Genomic DNA, 25,932 nt, shown 5'->3' on the forward strand with positions numbered 1-25,932 from the left:
CGTTTCTTCACAGAAAAGAGGGGTTTTTCGCCCTTGGTGATTATGCCTCTTATAGTAAGCAATGTGTTAATAGTGTCTCCACGTAATACCCGGCATGTAAGCCGGAGAGTGTTGTGCAACTGCAGGTGTACTAATATTCTTTCTGCTTCAATCAGTGCCTTTGAAATCTTTCAAATCATAGCTACTCAAGGCCTATTGGTCCTGGGAAATGGGTAAAAGAATGCAGTGTATGTGTTAGTGCTTGACCCTTCCCTTACCACAAAAATGTCACCCGACCAACCTCCAACCATTGCGCAAGTGACCCTGGCACCTACCAGTGCCTGTACCCCACACACAAGTTCCGTACTTGCGAACAATTGTCTTTACTTTATACAATACCAATCGAACCGTTCCGACATCGAGTCCGCTATACAATCTGTCAGTGATACCTTCTCTGATGAGGAAATCAACGTTGCATATACGAAATGCAAAGATCTGATACCAGAGAGCATTCTCAAGGAGCGATCCGCGAAGAACTTGTCCTCTCACAAGAAAATATCATATATCACTAAGTGGCTAAGGACCTGCTCGGCGGAAATCTACACCGATGACCCTTACAATCTGCCTCCAAAGGGGCCTGCTGACCTAAGCCTACCTGCGGTGTACCACATGGCAGAAAATGCCTTCCAAACAGCAAAATCTCTCTCAGAAATAATAGGAAAAAACTCTGAAAAAATCGAGGAGACAAATGATAAAATATCAAGAATCTGGGACATGATCAAAGGACTACAGGAATCCCTAGACAGTCTTAAAACGGTGGAAACAAATAACCTCACACGGATCTGGGATCCGATCAAAGGAGTGCAGGGATCGATAGACAATCGCACAGATAGCCACCAGACTCCTATGAATACGGCATCCAGTTTTTCCTCGCCTCCCAGCAACATGGAAGTGCCCCCGTCACCTATAGACTGTTCCGAGGGGACTGTTGGTCTCCCAACCTCTTCTCCCTCCCCAGTACCTCCGGTGGAAGATATATCTCCGGTGATGATTACCAGCCCTCATAATCCTCCCCACTCTATTTCTCCCCCCCCCCACCCCCCGTCGTAGATGCAGATGAAAGTGATCATGAGGGGTCTGGCGGCTGGCAGATACAAACAAGCAGAAAGAAGAGAAGAACCTCTCGTTTGGCCGCTGGACCGGATCCCAACACTCGTGTTTCACCTTGCCCAACACCTGTGAAGAGATGTCACGTAGTAATTCACAATCTGCGCTCATTGGTGACGCTACACGCCATAGTGGAGAGAGTAAAATCTCTCGCTGGCTCTGACACACTCATCTCTCATGAACTCCCATGCAGAAGTAAACATAAAGTGGCTTACAGGATTACCTGCCTATTTCAACACCTTCACGTTCTTAAATATATTAGTTTCATACATTCAAATATATTAGTTTCATACATTCAACTTCTTGTCAGATATATACTTAGCTATAGAATCCGTCGTCCCCGACAGAAATTCAAATTTCGCAGCACTCGCTACTGGTAGGTCAGGTGATCTACCGCCCTGCCCTGGGTGGCAGGACTAGGAACCATTCCCGTTTTCTATCAGATTTTCTCTGTCGCTGGTGGTGTCAACATTGTTGTTACTACCTCCTGACTGGAATTCTTTTTTCAACGCTTTTGATCTTCTTTCGACCGATTTTTTTTATGTGACGTACTTGGATCGTTGTTTGGCATTCGCTATCGTGGAATTGTTTTTGGACTTGGCTTTGGATTTTTCTTGAATATGTCTGACTCAAGTGTTGGTTTGAGAGTGTGTGCGAATGAAGGCTGCAAGGTGAGGATGCCGAAAGCTTCAGTAGATCCTCACACTGTATGCCGACGATGTAGAGTTGTTGAGTGTTCTTTAGCTAACACATGTAATGAGTGTGAAAGGTTGAGTGCTGAGGAATGGAAGACTCTAACTTCTTACTTGAAGAAGTTAGAGAGGGATAGAGAGAGGAAAGCGGCTTATAAAAGCCTAAGTAGATCTAGATCTAACGAGCCCTTGTTTAGTTCTGTAGCTTCTTCTGCTCATTATTATTCTCCATCTTTATCAGGCCGATCACAGGTTGCTAATCCTACTGATTCGGCTTCTGAAATTGCAGACCTCAAGGCTTCCCTTCAAAAAATGCAAGAGAAAATGAAGGTGATATATCCAGTGATGTAAGTGTCCCCAGTGTAGTAGAGGGGGCGTCTGGTCGGCTCTGCAACGCTCCCAGGCCTAGACCTCTTCCAAGCTCTCTGGCCCAGAGAAGAAGGAAAGTCGAAAGCCGTACGGAGGTTGTGGAGAATCCCCACCGATCAGGCGTCCCTTCGGCAGGATCTGTTACATCTCAGACTGCCAGGGATCGCTACAGAAAAAGCATCCTACGTGAGTGCTTTTCTTCATCGGGATCTCCCTCACCGAAATGAGGGTGGAAAGATACGAATCTTTCCCGTCCTTTAAAGAGGAACTGGAAAGAGCCTGATTTTAACTCTAGCCCCGAGCGCTTTTCCGAAGAAGAGGCGCCTTCGGTCATCAAGAGAGCTAGACAGGAGTTAACTCCCTTTGCTGCAAGGGAGCCTCAAGCACCTTCCAGATCTCCCTCTCCTGCTTTTGAAGAAGAAAGGGAGTCTTCAACCAAGAAGATATTGCTGAACCTACAAGAACAGCTAGCTTCTTTGGTGGGAGTCCTTTCCAAGGAGCCTTCTCGTAGAAAGGACGACAAGCTTCCTGTCAAAAGATCAAGGCACCGATCTCCTGTCAGGTGCAACGAGCCTTCCAGGGAAGTTGTCGCACAGGCGGCCATCTCTGGGGGGAGCGAAGCACTGGACAGGCGAGAGGTAGAAGAGGAGGAAGCTCCTGCAAGGCGAGTGGCGCCAGCCAGGCGCCAGGCGCAAAGCAGGCGCCAGACAACTCCTGAGAGTGAAGATGATGACAACAGGGAAGTGCTCACAGGAAGGGATGAGCCAGCCAGGCGCAAAGCACCTGATTATATCCGAGATCATTCCAGGCGCCATACGCCAACCAGGCGCCAGGCACCAACTGGGATTGAAGATACAAATAAGTGTGAGGCGCCAGCCAGGCGCCAGGAGCGAAGCGCCTGCCAGGCGCGAGGCGTGCGAAGAGCCTGATAGGCGCCAGGTGCCAATTAGTCAAGATTCGCCTATTGGCAGGCGTAGGGAGACAATATCTCTTAGTCCCTCACCTGCTAGAAGTTCTTCATCTACGGAAAGGAGAAAGTCCAAAGAAGAGACAGGTGAAAGAAGGGAGCATTCTCCTTCCGACCCTCTCGACTTAGAGGAAGTGTCGGAAGATGAGGTGATTAACAAAGAAGGACTGTCGAACTATAAAGTTCTTACTTCGCTCCTTCTGGAAGAATATGGAGATTCTTTGACTCCAGCTGCTCCTCCTTCTCCGCGCTCTCTATTTTCGAGCGCTAAATCTCTCAAGTCTTTGTCCTTAAGATGAGACCGGCCATATCTATGAAAAGGGCCCTTCAGTCCCTAGATTCCTGGATTGAAACTAAAAAGGAACTGGGGAGGACGGTTTTTTGTATGCCTCTGGCCAAACTGACGGGCAGAAGAGTCATATGGTATGAGACTGGAGAAAATATGGGATTGTCTCTGCCTACTTTGGCTGAATCAGACTTCTCGAGTCTCGTAGACTCCTCGAGAAGGCACGCCTTAAACTCGGCCTGAGCGACATGGGGCCTTTCTGAAATGGACCACCTCCTCAAGGGGCTTTTCCACGTATTGGAGGTTTTCAATTTCCTGGATTGGTCCCTTGGGGTTTTGGCCAAAAAGACCCATGAAGCGGAAGGCCTAAACCCAGAAGCTTTGCACAGCATCCTAACATGCATTGACAAAGCAGTTCAGGATGGTTCGGCAGAGGTCTACTCCCTCTTTGGTGCGGGGATGTTAAAGAAGAGAGCAGTTTATAGTGCTTTCCTCACTAAGGCCGTCTCTCCTTCGCAGAGAGCCGCCTTGCTTTTTGCTCCGCTATCAGAGCATTTGTTCCCTTCTCAGTTAGTGAAGTACATTTCACATTCACTAACTGAGAAGGCGACGCAGGATCTCTTCAGGCAATCTTCGAGGAAGAATAGACCCTGTGACCAATGAGGATAAGAAAGGGGCTCGTCCATCGCAGCAGCCCTTTCGAGGAGGCCCCCCTGCTAGAACAATATCCAAAAGGAAGACTACGGAGAGAAGAGGAAGAGCTTCCTTCCGACCCTTTAAAAAGGGGAAATGAGGAAGTGATCCTCCAAACACCAGTAGGTGCCAGGTTACAAGAGTTTGCGGAAGCCTGGGCAAGCATAGGAGCCGACACATGGTCCATGTCAGTAATCAGGAAGGGATATTATATCCCCTTCAAGGACAGCCCTCCCCTGACATCAACACCGAGGGAACTGTCCGCCAGATACAAGGACCCTGTACTGATGGATACTCTTTGTCAAATGGTGGAACAGATGTGGGACAAAAGGGCGATCGAGCTAGTACTGGACCACAACTCCCCGGGATTTTACAATCGCCTTTTTCTAGTGGCGAAGGCTTCGGGGGGATGGAGACCAGTACTAGATGTAAGTGCGATGAACAGATTTGTAGAGAAACAGAAGTTCAGTATGGAAACGTCTGCTTCAGTTCTTGCAGCCCTTCGTCAAGGAGATTGGATGGTGTCTTTCGATTTTCAAGACGCCTATTTCCACGTCCCGATTCATCATTCATCGAGGAAGTACCTTCGTTTCATGATGGAGGGAAGGATCTTTCAGTTCAGGGCCCTGTGTTTTGGCCTGTCCATGGCTCCTCAAGTCTTCACAAGTATAATGAAGAATGTGGCAAGACATCTACATCTGATGGGAATAAACATCTCCCTATACCTGGACGACTGGCTCATCAGGTCCAGATCGCAGAGAAAGTGTTTGGAGGACCTTTCAACGGCATTAGACCTGACAAGGTCGTTAGGATTGATCGTGAACCTCGAGAAATCTCAGATGATCCCCAGCCAGAACATGGTTTATCTGGGGATTCGGATGGATTCTCGGGGTTTTCAAGTGTTTCCATCTCAAGAGAGAATATCGAAAGGTTGCGCTACAGTCTCCAGCTTCTTGGGGAAGGAGCGCAGTTCAGCGAGAGAATGGTTGAGCCTTCTGGGGACCCTTTCCTCGCTGGAACAGTTCTTTCCTCTAGGAAGACTGCATCTCCGTCCTCTACAGTTCTTCCTGAAAAGGAATTGGAATTGGAAGACAGGACAGCTCTCCGATACATTTCCGATTCCTTTAGAGGTGAAAAATCACTTAAGGTGGTGGTTACCCCCTCTAGAGGAAAACAGAGGTGTGTCCCTGGAAGTTCGGAACCCGAACCTAATATTATATTCAGACGCGTCGGAGACGGGTTGGGGTGCAACCTTAGGATCGAGAGAAGTATCAGGCACCTGGTCGGAAGAGCAGGCGTCATGGCACATAAACTGCAAGGAGCTCTTAGCCATTCATCTTGCTCTAAAGGGCTTCGAGCAGATAGTCAGAGATGGGGTAGTGCAGATAAACTCCGACAACACCACCGCTCTGGCTTATGTGAGAAAACAAGGCGGGACTCACTCGCTCTCTCTCTACGAACTGACAAGAGACCTTCTAATATGGGCGAATCAAAGAAACATCACTCTACTGACAAGGTTTGTTCAAGGAGAGAGGAACGTGAGAGCGGACAGGCTGAGCAGGAGGTTCCAGGTCCTTCCCACTGAATGGACCCTCCACTCAGAAGTGTGTCAGATCCTTTGGTCTCTTTGGGGGAGGCCTCAAATAGACCTGTTCGCCACGTTCCTCTCCAAGAGGATAAACACCTTTTGCTCTCTGGCAGACGACCCCAGAGCTTATGCAGTAGACGCCTTTCTCCTAGATTGGTCCGGACTGGATGTTTACGCCTTTCCCCCATTCAAGATCCTGGGGGAAGTGATCAGAAAGTTCGTGGCCTCGAAGGGGACAAGGATGACTCTGATAGCCCCATTTTGGCCAGCCTGACATTGGTTCACAGAGGTAATGGAGTGGACGGTGGACTTCCCCAGATCTCTTCCAAACAGGACAGATCTGCTCAAACAGCCCCACTTCGAGAGGTACCATCAAAACCTCCCCGCTCTTGCTCTGACTGCCTTTCAACTATCGAAAGACTTGTCAGAGCGAGAGGGTTTTCTCGCAAGGCGGCAAGCGCAATTGCTAGAGCCTGCAGATCATCTACTATGCGAGTATATCAATCGAAGTGGGAGGTGTTCGGAAGTTGGTGTAGGTCGAAGAAGCTGTCCTCCTCCAATACCTCTGTGACCGAGATTGCAAATTTCCTTCTTTTCTTGAAGGAGAAGTCGCATCTTTCTGTACCAACCATCAAAGGATACGGAAGTATGCTCTCGGCCGTTTTCAGGAACAGAGGCCTAGATTTGGCTAACAATAAGGATTTGCACGATCTCATTCATTCTTCTGAAACATCCAAATCAAAAGAACCTAGAGTTCCGAGCTGGAATCTGGACGTGGTCCTAAGATTTCTGTCGTCCGAAAGGTTCGAACCACCTCATAAGGCTTCCTTTCGGGACATTACGAGAAAGTGCTTATTTCATTTGTCTCTCGCTATGGCGAAAAGAATCAGTGAGCTGCACGCCCTTGAGTCAAGAGTGGGCTTCAAAGGAGACTCTGCTATTTGTTCGTTCCAGACTCTTTTTCTTGCAAAGAATGAGAATCCCTCGAAGCCCTGGCCCAGGAGCTTCAAGGTAAAGGGCCTGACTAGCCTAGTAGGTAGAGAGGCAGAGAGGTCTCTTTGCCCGGTCAGAGCACTTAAATTCTATCTGGACAGGAAGAAACAGATGGGGGGTTCACAACACGGTCTATGGTGCTCGGTAAAGGACCCCAAAAGACCGATGTCAAAGAATGCCTTGGCCTTCTTTGTAAGAAGCGTAATTACGGAGGCACATAAGGACTGCCCAGATGACTCTTTTAAACTGTTGAGAGTGAGAGCAATCGCAACGTCTATTGCTTTCCAGAGAAATATGTCGCTTAAGAATATCTTGGAAGCGACAATTTGGAGGTGTAACTCGGTGTTTGCATCTCATTACTTGAAGGACGTGCGCGTAACGTACGAGAAATGTTTTTCTCTAGGTCCGTTTGTGTCAGCGGTTACGGTCCTGGGTATTGGAGCAAGCGCCGATCCTTAATTTTGTGTACGTAACCCTCTTGTTGGATACGTTCTTGACTTCCTGCTGGAAGAAGTGTCAGATGTCGCACAGGCGGCCGTCACTTTGGTTCAGTAAGGAACTCCAGTGGTATCTGACTATCAGAGGGGTACAAAATTTTTTTTTGTACTTTAGTGTGTGCGTATTGACTGTGTATTTCGAGTTATGGGTTGTTTGTGAAGAGTTTGGGGGATAACTCTTGGCAATCTTAGAACTAACACAGGTGTTAGGATTGGGTGATCGGGATCGGTTGTGTGCTCCTTAAATAAGGCGTGTTGTCATATAAGTGGATTAGCACCCATTGACAAATGCCAGTCAGGCTCTGCCGAGTAAGTGGATAAGACCCCATCGACAGAACCCCCCCCACAAGAACTCTTGGCCACAGATCTCTATCTCGCTAAGTCTCTTTGGAGGTGAGCAAGACTCCTAGGCCAAGTAGCCACAAAATCTTCCACCTAATCAGGTAGGAACCAAGGTTTATAAATACCTACAACATATGTTGTTTACCTGTCTATTCAGTAGTTAGCTGTCTCTTACCCTCCACCAAAGGGTGTCAATCAGCTAAGTATATATCTGACAGGGAAGTTGAATGTATGAAAATGATATTGTTATGATACAATAAAGTTTCATACATACTTACCTGGCAGATATATACGATTGATGGCCCACCCAGCCTCCCCGCAGGAGACAGGTGGAAAGCGTAAGAAGAGAAAATCTGATAGAAAATGGGAATGGTTTCCTAGTCCTGCCACCCAGGCAGGGCAGGCGGTAGATCACCTGACCTATCTATAGTGAGTGCCGCGAAATTTGAATTTCTGTCGGGGATGACGGAGTCTATAGCTAAGTATATATCTGCCAGGTAAGTATGTATGAAACTTTATTGTATCATAACAATATCATTTTCAAGATATAAACTAATCTGGGATCAACCACCCCCAGGGGAACTTACTGACACTCCAACCAGGGTCATTTCCACTGCAAGTACCAGTCAACCCCCCCACGGCAAGTGACTGCCCACTCCCCCTGGCTAACCCCCCATCCACCCAAATGATCAGCGCATTCATCTCCCATCTTCCCATAATCTCTTGGAATATTTTTGGCCTCAAGCGGAACATTCCTCTCCTAAACATCATCTGCAAAAACTTCAAAGGCATCATTGCATTGCAAGAAACACTCCTCTGGCCACATGACCTTGCTATCTGCGATTCAATTCATGAAGACTTCAGAACCTTTTCGACTTCATCGATGCAAGTTGCAGATCAAATCATAGCCGGTCGCCTGAAAGGGGGCCTTTCTTTACTGTGGCACAAATCGTTAGACAATATGATAAAGGTGATGACCATTAATGTTTATATGCCATGGGAAAATAACAATAATTTTTATCATTACTGCATGATCCTAGGGGAGTTACACAGTATTATTCACGATTCTCCTGCTGATCATATTTGTATAATCGGGGACCTTAATTCTCACCCCACAAAACAATTTTATAATGAACTTATTCGCTTCTGTCAAAATCATGCTCTCCAAATTAGCGATGTAATGCTCCTCCCTCCCTCCTATTCATATGTACATAATAGAGCGGAGGCTATTACAACCTCCTGGCTGGACCACTGCATCACATCTCCACAACTTCATGATTCTATAATGACCTGCAATATTCGCTATGATCTTGCAACGGGCTGTGATCACATCCCATTACAGGTGTCATTCAGTACCCCATCCCTCCCTACCGTGAACCCCCTAACTGATCGCCCACCAGCAGTAAACTGGGATTTTAAAAACCAACAGAAAACCAGATACTTTGGGGTGACCAAGGAAACCAGGTTGCAGTCAATAGTTCAACCGGCAGATGCCTTACTTTGTACTAACACAAATTGTAGAAATGACCACCACAGGAGGGATCTGAATGAGTTCTATTTGAACATAAGCTCTGCTATGCTTGCTTCGGGCAGGACTGCCTATAGGTTTCATCAAGGTAATTCTCTTAATATACCTGGATGGAATGACTTGGTTAAAGATCTGTATACATACTTACGAGAAATGTTTTTACTGTGGAGGGAAAATGGTAGCCCCAGGGAAGGGCACACTGCATTACTAATGAGACAGGCAAGAGTGCAGTTCAAACTTGTTCTTAAGCACTGCAGGTTAAATGAAAAACAACTAAGAGCCGATGCAATGTGTAGAAACTTAGAATCTGGTGATTATCCTCGTCTTTGGAAAGATATCCAGTCCTTAAATCCCAAAACTAAAAAGCTATCACAGAGAGTATGGGAAGCAGTCGGAGACGAAGCTATCGCAAGTATGTGGGGCGATCATTTCAACAATATCCTGAATTGCATAAATGATCAAGATTCCCGAAGGGATGTAGATAACCTCCTTACTGACATCATTCAATTTCATTTTGCAGACCGTATTACGCCAGGTGACATCAGCGATGCCATAAACAGCCTAGCTAATAATAAATCGCCCGGCTGTGATGGTCTTCCTGCAGAGGCTTTCAAATTCTGCCATCCAATAATTTACATTTCGCTAGCTGCCCTATTCAATGCGTGCATAATTCACCGGTTTCTTCCATCTTTCAGACTCCCTACTCTTAGTTCACTTGATACCATTAATCAAAAACAAGCTAAAGGATGCAGCTGACCTTGGCAACTACCGGCCGATTGCAATCACAACGATCGCATCGAAGATACTTGAGTCGGTTCTTCTAGTGAGACTTCTTCCCTTTCCACACACACTGACAATCAGTTCGGGTTTAAGGCAAACCACTCAACCAACACCTGCATCTATATACTGAAAGAATTGCTGAACTACTTCCTATCATCAGCCTCTCCTGTTTTCCTTTGTTTTGTAGATGTGAGAAAAGCATTTGACAGAGTAAACTACCTGAAGCTCTTCCTGAAGCTGCATAAAAGGGGCACACCCCTATATCTAATTGGCATTTTGCATTGCTGGTTCTCCACACAGCAATTCTGTGTCAGATGGGGTAACGTATTATCGTACACCTTCAGCTCCCTAAACTGGCTTCTGCAAGGGGGCATTCTCTCTCCATACCTGTTTAATACGTACACAGATACCTTGAATGTCAAACTGAACTCCCAATCGCATGCACCGTCAATGAAACAACTTTAAACAGCCTCTGTTAAGCCGACGATATGGTTCTGATTTCCCCATCAGTGCATGGTCTCCAACGACTCATCGACACTTGCCGCCAATATGCAGAGGAATTTGATATAGTAATCTACAACGAAACCAAGACCCAGTGCATGTCGCTGCTCCCGAGATCGCTTAAGCATATTGCAGAACCACAGATTTTCCTCGGAAACCATCGGCTGGAATTTGTGCACGAATTTCCGTATTTGGGTCACATTATCACCGACGACCTACAAGATACGGCAGACATTGAACAGAGGCGTTGTAAACTTTATGCAACAGGCAACATGATTGCAAGGTTTGCCTTCTGTCACCGAGACGTGAAACTGCTGCTCTTCCGCTCATACTGCTACAGTATCTATGGGTGTTCCCTCTGGACGAACTATACCCAAGAGACCATGAGACACATCACTGTTGTGCACAATGACATTCTGAGACGCCTCACAAACACTCCCCACTACCACTCCGCCACACAGATGTTCATAGAAAACCACCTGGACAATTTAAAAATCATTGTTAGGCGAACAATGTCCAGTCTGGTAACCCGAGTGAGAAACAGCAGCAACTCGCTCCTACAAAACATCCTAAGGAGTGAAGCAAGAAGAAGATCTAAATTGTGGGAAAGATGGGAAAATGAGGCCTTTGTCCCCTAAATGACTTAATCTCTGTATTGGCAAGATGTCATCTGCAGATTTTGTCATTATTACATTTATTGCTGATATTTTAATTTTTCATTATTACTGTGATTACTATCATGTTAAATTTTTTTTTTTCATTCAATTTTTGTATTTAGCCCTCTGGACCTGACTACTGTAACCACCTAAGGTCTCTAGTTGAAATTTAAGTTATATAATATGTGCACTAACTGTTATTACTCTCAATGAATATTTTTTTCTCACCAATATTATTACTGTTATTACCAGTATTATGATTACTAGCTTTTATGCTACCTCAGCTATTTTGTGGATAAGTGCTTATTATTCATTTTCTTTTTTTTTATCATGTTGTCTCATGTATCTAGATTGTGTATGTGCGCAGTTTCTAGGATCACACTTCTGCATGAGTCCTGGAGCTACTTCAGCGTCTAGTTTTTCTAGATTCCTTTTCAGGGATCTTGGGATCGTGCCTAGTGTTCCTATGATTATGGGTACAATTTCCACTGGCATATCCCATATCCTTCTTATTTCTATTTTCAGATCTTGATACTTATCCATTTTTTCCCTGTCTTTCTCTTCAACTCTGGTGTCCCATGGTATTGCGACATCAATGAGTGATACTTTCTTCTTGACTTTGTCAATCAACGTCATGTCTGGTCTATTTGCACGTATCACCCTATCTGTTCTGATACCATAGTCCCACAGGATCTTTGCCTGATCGTTTTCTATCACTCCTTCAGGTTGGTGCTCGTACCACTTATTACTGCAAGGTAGCTGATGTTTCTTGCACAGGCTCCAGTGGAGGGCTTTTGCCACTGAATCATGCCTCTTTTTGTACTGGTTCTGTGCAAGTGCCGGGCATTCGCTTGCTATGTGGTTTATGGTTTCATTTTTCGTATTGCACTTCCTACATATGGGAGAGATGTTATTTCCGTCTATCGTTCTTTGAACATATCTGGTTCTTAGGGCCTGATCTTGTGCCGCTGTTATCATTCCTTCAGTTTCCTTCATTAGCACTCCCCTCTGTAGCCATTGCCATGTGTCATCGCTGGCTAGTTCTTTAGTCTGTCTCATGTATTGTCCGTGCATTGGTTTGTTGTGCCAGTCCTCTGTTCTGTCTGTCATTCTCCTTTCTGTATATTTCTGGGTCTTCGTCTACTTTTATTAGTCCTTCTTCCCATGCACTCTTTAGCCACTCGTCTTCACTGGTTTTCAGATATTGCCCCAGTGCTCTGTTCTCGATGTTGACGCAGTCCTCTATACTTAGTAGTCCTCTCCCTCCTTCCTTTCGTGTTAAGTATAGTCTGTCTGTATTTGCTCTTGAGTGTAGTGCTTTGTGTATTGTCATATGTTTCCTGGTTTTCTGATCTATGCTGCGGAGTCTGCCTTCGTCATTCTCCTATTCCTGCGCTGTATCTGATTATTGTTACTGCCCATGTGTTTATGGCTTTTATCATATTTCTGGCGTTGAGTTTTGACTTGAGTATCGCCTTGAGTCTCTGCATATATCCTTTCCTGATCGTGTCCTTCATCTTTTGGTGTTTTATATCCCCTCTTTCCATTATTCCCAGGTATTTGTATCCAGTCTCATCTAGTTGTAAGCCATTGTACTTGACATAGTACGGTATTGCAGATTTTATTATTATTATTTTATTATTATTATTATTATTATTAGTTATTATTATTATTATTATTATTATTATTATTATTATTATTATTATTATCCACTGCTCTTACAATATGGTAAGTAACAATTATCATGACAGAATCTTTCTGTATAATAGGAAGACTCTTCATTTGCATTTACTTGAAAGGATAGAAAACTCAGACTCCATGCTGACTTGTCATATTCTTGGTTGAAGTGAAATAAGACAATAACAATCATATTGCATAGTTTTATGCATATCCATTATTTCGTCAGCTTATTGTATTTAGAAGTTCTTAAAGCATTATTTTCATTACTACTGTTTACTAATTCTCATATATTTACATGAAACAGGTCCATGCAACTGATTACTCTAATGCTAGTGGTACAGCAATATATGACCCTTTTATTCAAGATTGGAGTCCCATTTTAACATCCATGCTGAGTATACCGAAGCACATTTTACCAGAGCTTCGAAATTCCGTTGGTGAATGGTGCATTTGCTCTCAAGATTTGTTTGGTGCTCCAATACCTGTTACAGCAGTGGTAATTAAAGTTCTGTTAGTTTTAAGTAGGGAATTATGAGTGAAAATATCTTGGTACCAGGTTTTAGTGATAATTTTGTACTGATATCTCATACCTGTACTGTTATAAGATAAATGTTATTAGTTTGCCTCTAGTTGTAAGCCATTGTACTTGACATAGTACAGTATTGCAGATTTTAAAAATGGTCATTGGATTAGTTAGCTTGGTTCCTGTAGACTTTAATGGAAATTCTCACTGGCTAAAGGCAGTCTGCGTCCTTGAATATTTCATTACCTATTACACTTAAGTCATTGCATTCTAAATTGTGCAGGCAACTCAAGGAATTGGGTTACATACGTATTTTGTAATCTTTGCTCTTCTTGTCTTTATTGAAGTGTTGTAATGAGATATTTGACAATGCTAACAAAATGTACATTCAGCCACAGGATGGCTATACAGTATTTTTCTGGATGTTTCATCCTTTTAAAGTCTTCTTTTAGGTTTATATATTATTTGTGTTTTGGGCAGAATAACATAAGTACATCATGATAGTATTTTAGAAATACTATTAGAATTATTTAAGATTTTTTATTTTATGTAGATGATCTTTACCTATTAGTGGTTACTGTATTAGATTCTATTTAAAATTATTTTTTCCAAAGGTTTCTGATCAAGGAGCATCATTGTTTGGTATGTGTCGATTCAGAAAAGGCGATGTCAAGATCACTCTCGGCACTGGTTCGTTCCTTAATGTTAACACTGGAAATGAAGCACATGCATCAATTAATGGTAAGGGGATTCGTAGCATGTATACTTGAGGACAGATAAGGTCTATCTGACAGAATGTAATAAAATTGAACTTTTTATCATTTTTGCAGTCTAATTGTTCTACATTTTTATTTTCTGTGCAGATGCCTCCTGAAACAAACCCATCACTCATAAATGGCTACATTTAGCACCTTCAAATGTCCACAGAGTATGTGCTGCACAGTTTAACAGACAAGAAAATCAGTAATAACAGTGCATACTCCACCTGGGGAATGAGGTATCCATCACTCACCTTTCTCACTTCTCATGCCTGAAGCACTTTCAACTGCTAAGGGGGTTGATGTTGATGCAGTATTGGTTTTGAGAGTAAAACTAAGAAAAAATGGTATCAAATTTCTGTTGGTAACAGTTTCATTTCTCCTTTATCCTTGTCTTCCATCCTCATAGTAGATCAATGAGAAGTCACATGGCAAGACTCATGAAGCATGGCCTAAGTGTTATGATCATAATACAGGTATTGATGAATGCAACGTGATGAAAAAGTTAGGGAGCAAAGGGAACAGATGATATTGAAAAAATATGAGAGACAAAACAGTTTAGCTGGGGTGAAAGGACCACTTGAAGAACTTTAGTACTCTGTACACTGTGTTCTTCAAGGCACATCGTAAGCACCTCTGCTATGAATGACCTCTTTGAGCTTCAGTGGTGCACCATTTTATAATTTTCTGAAGTAAAAAATAATTTCTCTTTGTTATTAGACATAGACGTAAATTTATTAGTTGTCTGTGTAGTTTAATATTTTGTTATGATATTTTTGGCTTCTTTCTCCTCAGGAATCTATCCTGTGCATGGATGGAAAGATTCAGAAGGAATAATACATATGGCAGAGGCATCATCCAATGACAATGGAACTATTATTGAATGGGGAAAGAATATTGGTAAGATTTCATGGAGATTTTGTTGCAACAATTGTTATATAATTTTAAAATCTGGACTTTGTTTTACTTTCTAGCCATGAGAGACTACTTCTATTTCTTTTGAATACATCTTCCTTTCATGATTAATACAGTAGGCAGTTGAAAATACTGTGATTTTTAATAGTTTGTCATTCTTGGCCACGGCGAAGATTCAGTGCATTACTGACGCGGTTTGTTTTGCACATAAATCATTCATTTTCATTTCATTTATTTTATTTTTACATTTCTCATACTTTTAGAGAATGTTCATTTTTATTTTGGTGAAAAACATATTAGTATTATTATTTTCACCCAGGGTTTTGGGGTAAAATTTGCAAATGTACTGAATTTAAATAATGAAGGACACTACCTAACTATCCAAACATGTCTTTTCACTCAGGTATAGTGCATGTTTAGCCAAAGATATAGAGCTAGACTTCAAGTAATCCTATCTTCATAAGATTCTGAGTTATCACATCAGTCAGAGATGCTGCAAGTGATCTAAGATGATGAAAGGCAGGAAAGATCACCTTGACATGATCAGTTGATAATGTAGTTCTCCTTATTCCTTTTATATACTTACTTATGCTGTGGTTATCATTGCATATTTGTGCATAACGTACTTACAAAATTAATTATTCATGTAGTTTAGGCTGTGTATTGTGACTAATTTTTTTTTAGTATTTAGTTTTCCTTTTTCCATTTTTCTGATGTAGTATTAGGACTTGTGTTCTTTCTGTATATTTTTAGCCATGTAATTAATTTTTTTAATTTTGTTTGGTTTTGCATTTTGTTTAATAATTTTAATTTACTTTCTGGGATAGCTAACCATTGACTCTTTCCTAGTTTAGCCATTCTTTTTTAGGTTTGTATAGACTTCTCTGTAGCCATCTTCAGTAAGGACCTTCATGCTACAAGACGTTTGTCCCCTATCAAAGAAACCGTAAAGCTTAGGTTATGTTGTGTTTTTCTGCTTGTGTTGTAATTTATGCAACACTTAAATGAGAAACTGAAATGTTCCTTATTATGATCTTGTGCTTCACAGGGGTTTTAAGCTGCTATAGATAGAAAAATAGATTTGTCAAAACTGATCGTAGGTACTGGGTAATGACTAGCTGCCAGAATAACTTATGAAAAGGAAGCTTTATTAGTGAAAATATTAGCATTACATTAACATTAATTTTTTTTACGTTACAGGTTTATATGGAAATGCTGCTGAAACATCTGATTTGGCAAGTTCTGTGAAAAGCTCCAATAATGTTTACTTCATTCCTGCTTTCAAAGGAATTCAGGTATTTTGTAATAATTTGAATATATTTACTAATTCTCCTACTCTTAATGATAATCTACTGCTGTAGATTCGTGGGGGGTAGGGACCAAATCCCCGCCAACAGCTAAAATCGATGAATACTTGACACCCCTCAAAAAATGCCTATAACTGCCTATTTTGATAGTTCAAACACCAAAAACCCCCTTAAAAAATGCTTATACCTGTCTATTTTAATAGTTTTATCATGAAAAATTGATTTAGTCATGAAAATTTTATGAAAATACAGTAATTAGTGAATATTTCTTTATGAAAAATTCTGCAAATTAAGAAATTTTCTGCTAATAATGTGGATATATGTTGCACAGACAAATCTGCGAATAGGTAGTCGCAAATACAGAACCACAAATAGGTGGTGGTTAACTGGATAGTTATGCACCACAGTTTACTGAAATGTATTAAAAATTCAACTTGCACTGTTTTCCATATTTAGTTTTGTGCAATTAGTTCATCACAACTTCAATTATTTTTTCCCTTTGTCAGCCACAGATTTTCTCTACTTTTTTGTTATTCTATGTAACCATTTATGCTCGTGAGTGAGTACAATTCTGACGTAATTTTTTTATATTTTTGTACTGTATTTGGATGTGCACATGTGCATTGTATTTTTATTTTGTTTGTGCATTTTGCTTTCTTTTGTTTGTGCTTAGAACAGATATTTTGTAAATTTTTATTACACAATGTCAGGCATTTTTTATAGATGACACATTTTTATAGAGAGCATAAATGACTGACAGGAAGAGGTAGACTATTTGACCTAGTAATAGTGACTGTAGCTTTGGCCTCTCTATCATCATCTTGATTTCTTTCAATGCCTATAAATATATGCAGGCACCATGTACGTATAGAGATGGATTTTGGCATACAATAACTGGTTTTAAGCTTTATTTAGTAAAGAGATGAAACTATGGACAAGTTGTTTCAGAAAGATTAGTTGATTTTTCTGTATCTCCAGGCCCCTGTAAATGATACTAGAGCTACCAGTGGATTTCTTGGATTGAGCGAGGAAACCACACGCGCTCACATGGTGCGGGCCATGCTGGAATCTTTAGCCTTTCGTGTTTATCAGATGTACAGGACATTACACGAAGAAGCAGATTATGAATTCTCATCTGTCAGGTAATTGGCTTTTATCCATTATGCAAGCTGCTTTTTCAGAAAGTAGTATGTTTTGTATTTACCGACGATTTATGAAGAAGATTGATGGTTTGATGATTTTTAAGAAAACATAATTGGTATGAGTTCTCGAACACTACATTTTCCTTAGTTGTGGGGTTTTTAATGATTACATTTTTATAAAGTTAATTTTACTGATAAACTGCAACCATTTCCAAAGTCCAGGTCTACATAAGTCAAAGTGATGGCAGTGTTTTTGTTACGTATGTTAATGCTCTTAATTACTTGCATTTGTTGCTGGTTTGTTCCCTCTAAATACAGAACCTACATGTATTATTTTTACAATTACTATAGTTAGAGGGAATAGATAAGAGAAAAAATGCATGAGGTAAGATTACGTAAATTCATAAATTGATCACATTAGTAACAAAAACATGAAAATGACTACAGATGCATGTAGACCTGAGCATAGGACCAGGTGGCAGTTTAGAACTGAAATTTTCTATGTTCTTAACCTTAGTTGCTACATACATCTCATGACGTTTTTGGCAGTAAAAAACAACTATGAGTTTAGTTGTAGAATAGCTGTCTGGTAGACACACTGGACATATAATTTTTTGTTTAATTTAAGATTTTTATAAGTTTTGTCCATAATTTGCATACAAAAATGTTAATGTTAATGTAAGTGTTGGTTTATGAAAGGTATGAAACCTTTACTTTTAGGTACGTACTTAGCTATGATTGTATGAAGGGTCAGTGATGTGAAGTTGTGGCTTATTTATTTATAAATATAATTATAATGTAAATGGCTTTATTTCTAATGGACAATGACATTTTTGTATTTTACTCTTATTTTATATAAGTAATGTGTGTTAATTTATTACATAAAAATTTCTCTTAACATATTATTACCATAGAATTTTCACTGTACTGGTGATGCCATCAAATACAGGCAGTTCCCGGGTTACGACGGGTTCGGCTTACGACGTTCCGAGGTTAAGCACTTTCAAATTATATTCATCTGAAATTATTTCCAGGGTTACGACGCATGTTCCAGAGTTACGACGCCTACAAAGCTCATCTGGCAGAAGAAATATGACACCAAAAATGCAAAATAATCAATATTTGAAGGTTTTTCTGGGTTTGACCTGTGTCGGCCGGTGAAATGTTCCTGTAGCACACATTTCTAGGTATAAATAGATGCTAAATATACCAGAGAAAAAGCTAAATGGAATGCTGAAGTTACTACCTCCAGCTCGCTCACCCATAAAGGGTGTCGGTATAGTACAAGGGCGAGTGGAAGCCACTACCACAGATATTCTGCCAATTAGAAGTCTCCTCTTAAAACCCCTCTCTAGATAGGTGCCGTTACAACGTCTACCTTCCGCTCGCTACTACTACATCTGCCTGAAAGCTCATTCCTGATTTAGCATGTATAGTGTTCGCACACACTGTTTTTTTCGCTGTCCCCAGGAAGTGTTTTGTGACGAAGCATGTCTTCTCTAGAGCTCCAAGCTTCTTCATCTAAGTTGAGTATTCCATTTATCGTTTCTGAATCTCGTGGGGGCACAATGCATTCAATTTTAGCCCTTTATTTATGTCCTTTTGTTCTCATGAACCGGGTATGACGCCTCTCTCGATCCGCCATTTTGGGTGCATGACTCGCGGCGTGCGTGATTTTCTCAGTTTTTTATATCGTGATGTATTTTGTCCACCGTTTAGCACTTTACTAATTGGGCTACTGTTTTCGTATTCTTTTTCATTATTCTCACTCCTGTCGTTTTCTGGAGCCTTATTTTTACGAGTTTTGTCCTTATGTATTTTGCCTATTTTAGGGCCCATCTCGCTCCTGACGTATTCTGAGGTCTTCCTTTTATGATTATCTTACGTTTTTAGCCTTTTGGGCCACCTTTTGTTATCCTTAGCCCCTCAGGAGCGTGTTGGTTCCCCTTCGTGCGTACAGTTATATGCTTCATACATTATGCGCGAATATTGTGTTTTTGGCTTTCTAGGCTAGCCTAGCTAGCAGTACACCAGTCATTGTTAGGAGAGGAAGATTCCTCTCTCTCTCGCGGTACTCATGCATGTATATTTATAGTGTAGTTTTCGATTGTAGTCAGTAATACACTTGATTATATGCACTTTTGTGATAAACTATTCAAATATTGTTTTCTTGATGAGGTTGGAAGTTCTCGCGATGTCCTTCCCTGGCCTATCCGACCAGACCTAGGCTAGGTTTTGGAGGGTAGGCCAGGCGATCTTGTATATCCCTCCACCCTTGTGGCCCCTTTTACCGCCACCCGACCAGGCAGATAGGTTTGCCTGGAGGGTGGTCTAGGACAGAGAGTCTCTCTCTTGTCATGCTTGTAGGGCCTAGACCTATCGTACCTGACCAGATCGGATGATTCGATTTTGGAGGGTTGAGTTAGGTTCTATCCGTCCTTTTCATGACGTCCTTTTTGGAGCCATACTAGCCTACCTGACCGGATCTGTACCGATCTCGGAGGGTTAGACTGGGATCTTAGCGGGGTACGTCCCTCACCCCCTGCCCCCCCTCTCCCTTTCGCAGTTCTTCCAGTAATTCCTCATCAATTATTTTATGTATTGTCTTGTTGGTGTAGCCTGGGCCATTGCCCCCTTTAGGGTGTCAGTTGGCCTACCGTCCTCTGCCCCTTTAGTGATAGGCTAGTGTACAGCTCCCGAGAGGTGGTTGGTCACCAATCGGTTGCTGTGGCCAGGCGATCACGACTCGTCCACTCTCTTCCAGACACTCCCCTCCCCCACCCCTGTCCCGGACTTGTTCCGGCGCTGCCTAGTTAGCTCGCTGCCCCAGTAATCCTACCGATGAACAACAGCTAGAGCGTAGAGCTTAATCCAGGGGATTAGTCGGAGGAGATTGGGTGATTAGTAGATTATGTAATCTCTATTGGTATGTCTCCGGGTCTATGTGTCCTCTGGCATGGTGGGGTCTACCATCACACCTGCCAGTAGGCTATATGCCGGATTGTACATATCACTGTTCCGCCGCTCTGTTTTCCGTACTCCTCTATGTTATCGCTGCTTCCCCACTCCAGTGGGGCGGAACTGGGCTTAGAGCTGTGTTTCTAAGTGACTTGGAACTGCTTCTCTTCTCCGGTGCGATCAGACTCAGACCTAGGTTTTACCTATTTTCCCTGTTCTGCTCGTATCAGCCCAACCCCGCCAGTTTTAGCTATTGTGATAACGAGATTATGGATTCCATTTTCTATGCTATCGCTGCTCCCCACTCCGGTGGGGGCGGAACTGGGCTCAAAGAACGCGCCTACAATTGGTTAGGTTTCGCTACTCTACTCCGGTGCGATCAGACTTATTCCCGTTCTGCTCGTATCAGGCCCTCTCCGCTTGTTGTAGCTTTGACGATCCCTAGTATGGATTCAGGAGCAGGCGGAGACATCCAGAGCTTTATTAATAACAAGTAAGTTGAAAATTATACATGATATTGCCTTTAGCTGGTTAAGTATCTAGCTGAAGTGTACTCATACCGCCAAAATTAACTCCGGCAGTATTATATGATGATACTCATTTATCTTTTCAACTTACAGATGGTCCGATGCCAGGAGTTGGGTTGTCCGGCCGTTCGGTACAAGCCGTATGGGCATGAGGTCTGCCGGTCTCATGCCAACTGTGCCATCCACTTGGAGGGACGCGCGGTCTGGCACCCGGAAGCCTGTACGGTGTGTTACGATCTAGTTAAGATTGTAACAGATGAGTCAGTAGGTAGCATACTCGCCTCATTGTTACTCTGAATTTTCTGTTACACATTTAGGGTGGAGAAAATTCCCCGACAATGGGGAACCTAATTTGGTTATTTCTTACAGGTTGATTTGGCGCTCAAGACCTCCTCGATGTTGGCCCTTAAGGCCTGGGTAGGGGGTTTGGTAGGAACGTGACAGCCGGCCAACCCTACGTGCTGTCGGAGGAGCCGTGCGCTCTCCTCTACCCCAACGCTCCAGTTTTGGCAGCAGTACCGGCGTCCGTAGCGGCTCCCATCATCGAGCGTATCCGCCAGGAGACCCAACTCCCCCCGGAGGACCAAGAGGGCTTGTGTGATGCCGTGATGGAGGAGGTGGCAGCCATCAGCCTGCACCGAGAGCCTATGGCCACCGAGGAACAGGAGATAGGTAGGGAGGTAAGTGAGGCAGGTAGTCATCCTTTCAGTGCAACTCCTTCTTCTCCTCCTTCCTTTCAGGGCTTCCCTGTGAAGTCCACCCCCAATTGGAAAAGGTCGGGCTCGGTAATCCCCAAGGTCAAAACCTTGAAGACGAGATCCCTGCCGAAGGCAGGTAAACCAACCAAGCCTTCCCCGGCAGTCTCCGCCAGGTCGTCATCGGCTTCCAAGCCTTCGACTTCCTTGATCTTCTCATGCGGAAGATGAGCGAAGTAGTGGACTCAAGACTCGAATCGATGTCCACCCAACTCGCCTCAGGTCTAGTGACATCAGGCCAGTCCATCATGTCTCTGACCCAGAGGTTATAGGCCCAGGAGGAATTGGTGACCGGATTCCTCCAATCCGGAAACACATCGCAGTCCTTTGCGGTGCCGGACGCCAAGCTTCCGCCATTCAAGAACAGCAACCCGTGGCGGTTGGCTCTGCATGCCCCGTTCTCAGAGGGCAAGCTTACAATTGAAGGTTGCGGAACCCGACCCGTGGAAGACTATGAGTTCTTCCCGCAGGGCCTACAATTCCCCTTCCCGGGCTATGCTAGACTAGCCGAGGAAGCGCTGGTCAGGGTAGACAAAGTCCCGAAAGAGACGGTTATCTACCCTAGGGACCAGGCTCATTCTGCATGGGTCCTCACCCTCACGGATTGGGAGTGTGTCAACACCAAGTTGACACTCCACAAAGGTTGCTATACCATGTTTGTAGCGCCGAATTGACACTGCAAGCCGGAATGGAGGAAAAGCCTATGCCTCAGCTAAAAGAGACGGAGGCTACCTCCTTGCTCTTCCCCGGAGACCTAGAGTGTTGGGCTGGGGCTCCGGCAACGTTCCCCCTAGATGCTGACCCCTTGACGTGGGTAGGGGGCTTAGGGACCAGCAGCTGGGGCATGATGCCTGGTGGGGTTGGTTTCTCACTGGTCCTTGGGGCCCAGCTGCTGATCCAACTAAATTAGTCAGAACTTTTCTTTCTACTAAAACATTTCATCTTTCTGCCTTCCTCCCTCTTATAAGGTATGGGTTTCTATGATGATGACTATTGCTTGGTTTTGGACATGGTTTAGGCTAAATCTTGATTTGAAGGAGGGTGAGGATGGACGGCATGCTACCTCACCCGTAGAACTCTAGTACCGGACGTGATCTAGCGAGGGGAAAGTTTATTGTCAAACCCTATCTTCAGTGCCGGGTCTGATCTCGACGGACATCATGACGCCTTAGCACTGGGGGGGGGGGGGGGGGATTTGATAGGGTTGTATATCCGGTTAATTACCCCTAGGACGACCTAATTAAAGGGATCGATTGGGGGGGGGGGGGGACCCGTCCTCTAAGTGTGACTCCATGGTGGGTATGGGGAATATCTGGATGAACTATATTTTTCACGTTATATGGCAACCCCCCCTATTTCGGCTGACGACCCTATGCTTTTGTCAAAGGACTTGTGCACGGAACCCAAACTTCAATCAATCATGGTCGGTCCCTATGATCAGGGTAGTACCCCTGGACTGAATGACAGACGGACACAGATGACGACCCAAAGCAATGCGAGTAGATATACCTCCAAGAAATCTCAACAAAAAAGCATCTGGCTCCAGTATTGTCACACTGGAAACCATATGCCAGGAAGAAAAATAAAAATTATGAAATAGCTCCTGGGTCTTTGTACCCAATTCCTTTAATAAATACCTAATTTAAAGCTAGAAGGTGACAATATAGACATTTTTCAAGTGCATAGGGAAATCGTTAAATGTTGTGGAAGACAGCCTTCCAAAATAAATAACGGAACCGCAGGAATGGAAACAATGACTCCTCTAGGTTTAGAAAGCACCTTTCCCCAGAGGTGAATAGTATTCAAGTTGATGGGTAGATTGTTCGGACCTTGCGGGAGTTACGGTGAGTTGTACTCCCACTCCAGCCTTAACTCCAGCAAGGGCTTGATTATGGCCCCTCAGTTGATGGCTTTTCTCTGAGGAGAGACTTTTAACAGAATTAAAAGACCAGGGTGTAATAAAGGCGGACAGGATGACGAAGAAGGTTGATAATAACAGAATACCTCAACCTACCTTAATATTAACTTTTGAAACCTTAAGACTTCCAGAATGTGTCTTTTGCAGCCTGGTATAGGGTTTAAGGTAAAGCAGTACATCCCGAGACCAGAAAGGTGTTTCCATTGCCAGCATTTTGGACACACCCTACAATCGGTGTCGATCCAAATTGCAAGAAAATGCCTGCAGTCTGTGTCAACTGTGGAGAAGATGAGCATGGTTATGTTTCACCAGGGACCACCGAAATGTGTTCACTGTGGAAGTGAGGACATGCCTCGTCATCTCAGCATGTGATATATATTTACTTGAAAAAGGAAATACAAGCAATTAGAGTGATTGAAAGAACAACATTAAGGAAGCACGAGAGAGAGCCAAAGCAAAGACTGTAAGACCCGGTCCTAAGTTTTGCTACTGTAGTAGCAAAATTAAAAAGCCAAAAGAAAGAGACAAATAAAAACACCCAAGTTAAGAGCACAAAAGGAAAATCAAATAAAGAATCATTAAAAAGACAGCTAACTGAATCATCTGAGTCAACTGATGATGATAATATAAAGACAAGGTTCGCTAGAAACCAAACAAGAAAGACCCTAGTGTGGAATTGAAGAAAATTGAAGTGCCAGTTGAGATACACCCTCCACCATCTGCCTCTTTGGAGGCAAGGCCAGTGGTTGCTGGTCTGGTGCCAGCTTCTGTTGGTGCCAACTCCTCTTTGGAGGACAAACCAGCAGATGCTGGTCCCTCGTGCCAGTCCTCGCTGGTACTTCTGCCTCATCAGAGGCAGAGCTGGCTACTTGCCAGCAATACAAAGACACTTGAGGGGGTCTTTTAGAGAACACCTCTGCTTTCTCCATCTCGATAGAGATGGAGAGCGAAGAAACTAAAAAAACCCTTCAGTATCAAAAACACTGAAGGAAAAGATATTGGCTCTACGAAGGCGATAACTCCTCCGAAGAAGCCAACAAAACCTTCCATCAAAATGCCTCCCCCTAGTAGAAAAAGAACTCTCCCAGTCTTGTAAAAAGGAACCACAATGTTGGTCCTAAACGTGAATAAATTCACTTCCATTATTCAGTGGAAAACTGTCAGGGACTGCGAGCGAAGTATGAGGAAGTGAAGCTTTTAATCTATGAGCACTCTCCTGTAGGGATTAGTTTTTGCAGGAGACCATGCTAGGTGAATATACCCCTTGTCCTAGGGAATATGTTTGCACTATAGAACTAAATTTGATTTAGAGGTGGGAAATCATGGTGGATCCCTCATCTACATCCGTCAAGATGCTCCACACTACAAAGTAAAAACTAATACTCCACTTCAAGCTGTGGCTTGTACGAATTAATTTAAGGATGGCAATATACCATATGTTCCCTTTACATTCCACCCAATAGCCATGTCTCCCAAGAGAACTTAATACACTTGATGCAGCAACTACCAGAGCCATTCCTTCTACTTGGTGACTTCAACAGTAGACATCCATTGTGGGGAGATGTAACATCAACCAAAAAAAGGGAATATGATGGCATCATTAATAGAAAATGAGATATAGGTCTTCTTAATACTGGAGAACCTACCCATTAACCACATTCAGACAGGCACCAGTCTCCTGCTCGACCTTTCAATATGTAGCTCCAACTGCAGTGTTGATTTTAGTTGGAGAACAAGTGATGACTGGCCATACCAGTGACCATTCTCCAATTGTGATCGACACCAATGATTGGTACCACCTATCCGAGATCGCCACGATGGGTGCTTAGAGAAAGCAAATTGGAGAAAATTCAAAGACTTGAGTGAGTTGGAGGGGGATGCAAAAAGATCTCCCAATTGTAGATGATGCCATTGATCTACTCAATGGAACATTGCATACTGCAGGTCTACACTCAATTCCTCAAACTAAGGGACTATTCAGGAGACGGCCAGATACCATGGGTGGTCAGAAGACCTAAGGCTGTTACACCGAGCTACAAGGTCATCATTGACCAGGTGCCGTAGACATCGCACCTTGGACAATGTCATAATTTACAAACAGTGTAGGGCACGATTTCGAAAAGCTATGAAAGCTGCCAGAAAGACAAGCATGGGCCGAATATGTATCCTCTATTAACAGCAGAACACCAGTCTGTAGCATTTGGAAGAAAAGAAAATAAGAAAAATTCAGGGTAAATTTACACCCAATCCTCCTCCAGTACTTAAAGTGAATAATACTCATGGCACTGATGCCACAGAAAGTTAGTATACATTTTCAGAACACTTCGCTCGAGTCTCTGAGAAAATCAGTAGTTCCCCAGGACATAATTTCAGAATGATGGAAGAACAACAGTACTTGACTTTTCAGCAAA

The 25,932-nt window shown here is 43.2% G+C and overlaps 1 protein-coding gene across 4 annotated transcripts in view; it reads left to right on the top strand.

Annotated features, from left to right (window-relative positions):
* LOC135212444 (putative glycerol kinase 5) overlaps positions 1 to 25,932 on the top strand; it is a 137,441-nt gene that overhangs the window by 97,628 nt on the left and 13,881 nt on the right. For all 4 annotated transcript variants that reach the window (XM_064245814.1, XM_064245818.1, XM_064245815.1 and 1 more), the window contains exons 6-10: positions 13,023 to 13,214; positions 13,856 to 13,982; positions 14,795 to 14,899; positions 16,115 to 16,209; positions 17,200 to 17,363. In XM_064245814.1, coding sequence (XP_064101884.1) covers positions 13,023 to 13,214; positions 13,856 to 13,982; positions 14,795 to 14,899; positions 16,115 to 16,209; positions 17,200 to 17,363 — 683 coding nt within the window. The remainder of the gene's footprint in view (positions 1 to 13,022; positions 13,215 to 13,855; positions 13,983 to 14,794; positions 14,900 to 16,114; positions 16,210 to 17,199; positions 17,364 to 25,932) is intronic.

The sequence above is a fragment of the Macrobrachium nipponense genome, chromosome 41 (genome assembly GCF_015104395.2).
Source record: "Macrobrachium nipponense isolate FS-2020 chromosome 41, ASM1510439v2, whole genome shotgun sequence".
In the NCBI taxonomy this organism is placed as follows: Eukaryota; Metazoa; Arthropoda; class Malacostraca; order Decapoda; family Palaemonidae; genus Macrobrachium; species Macrobrachium nipponense.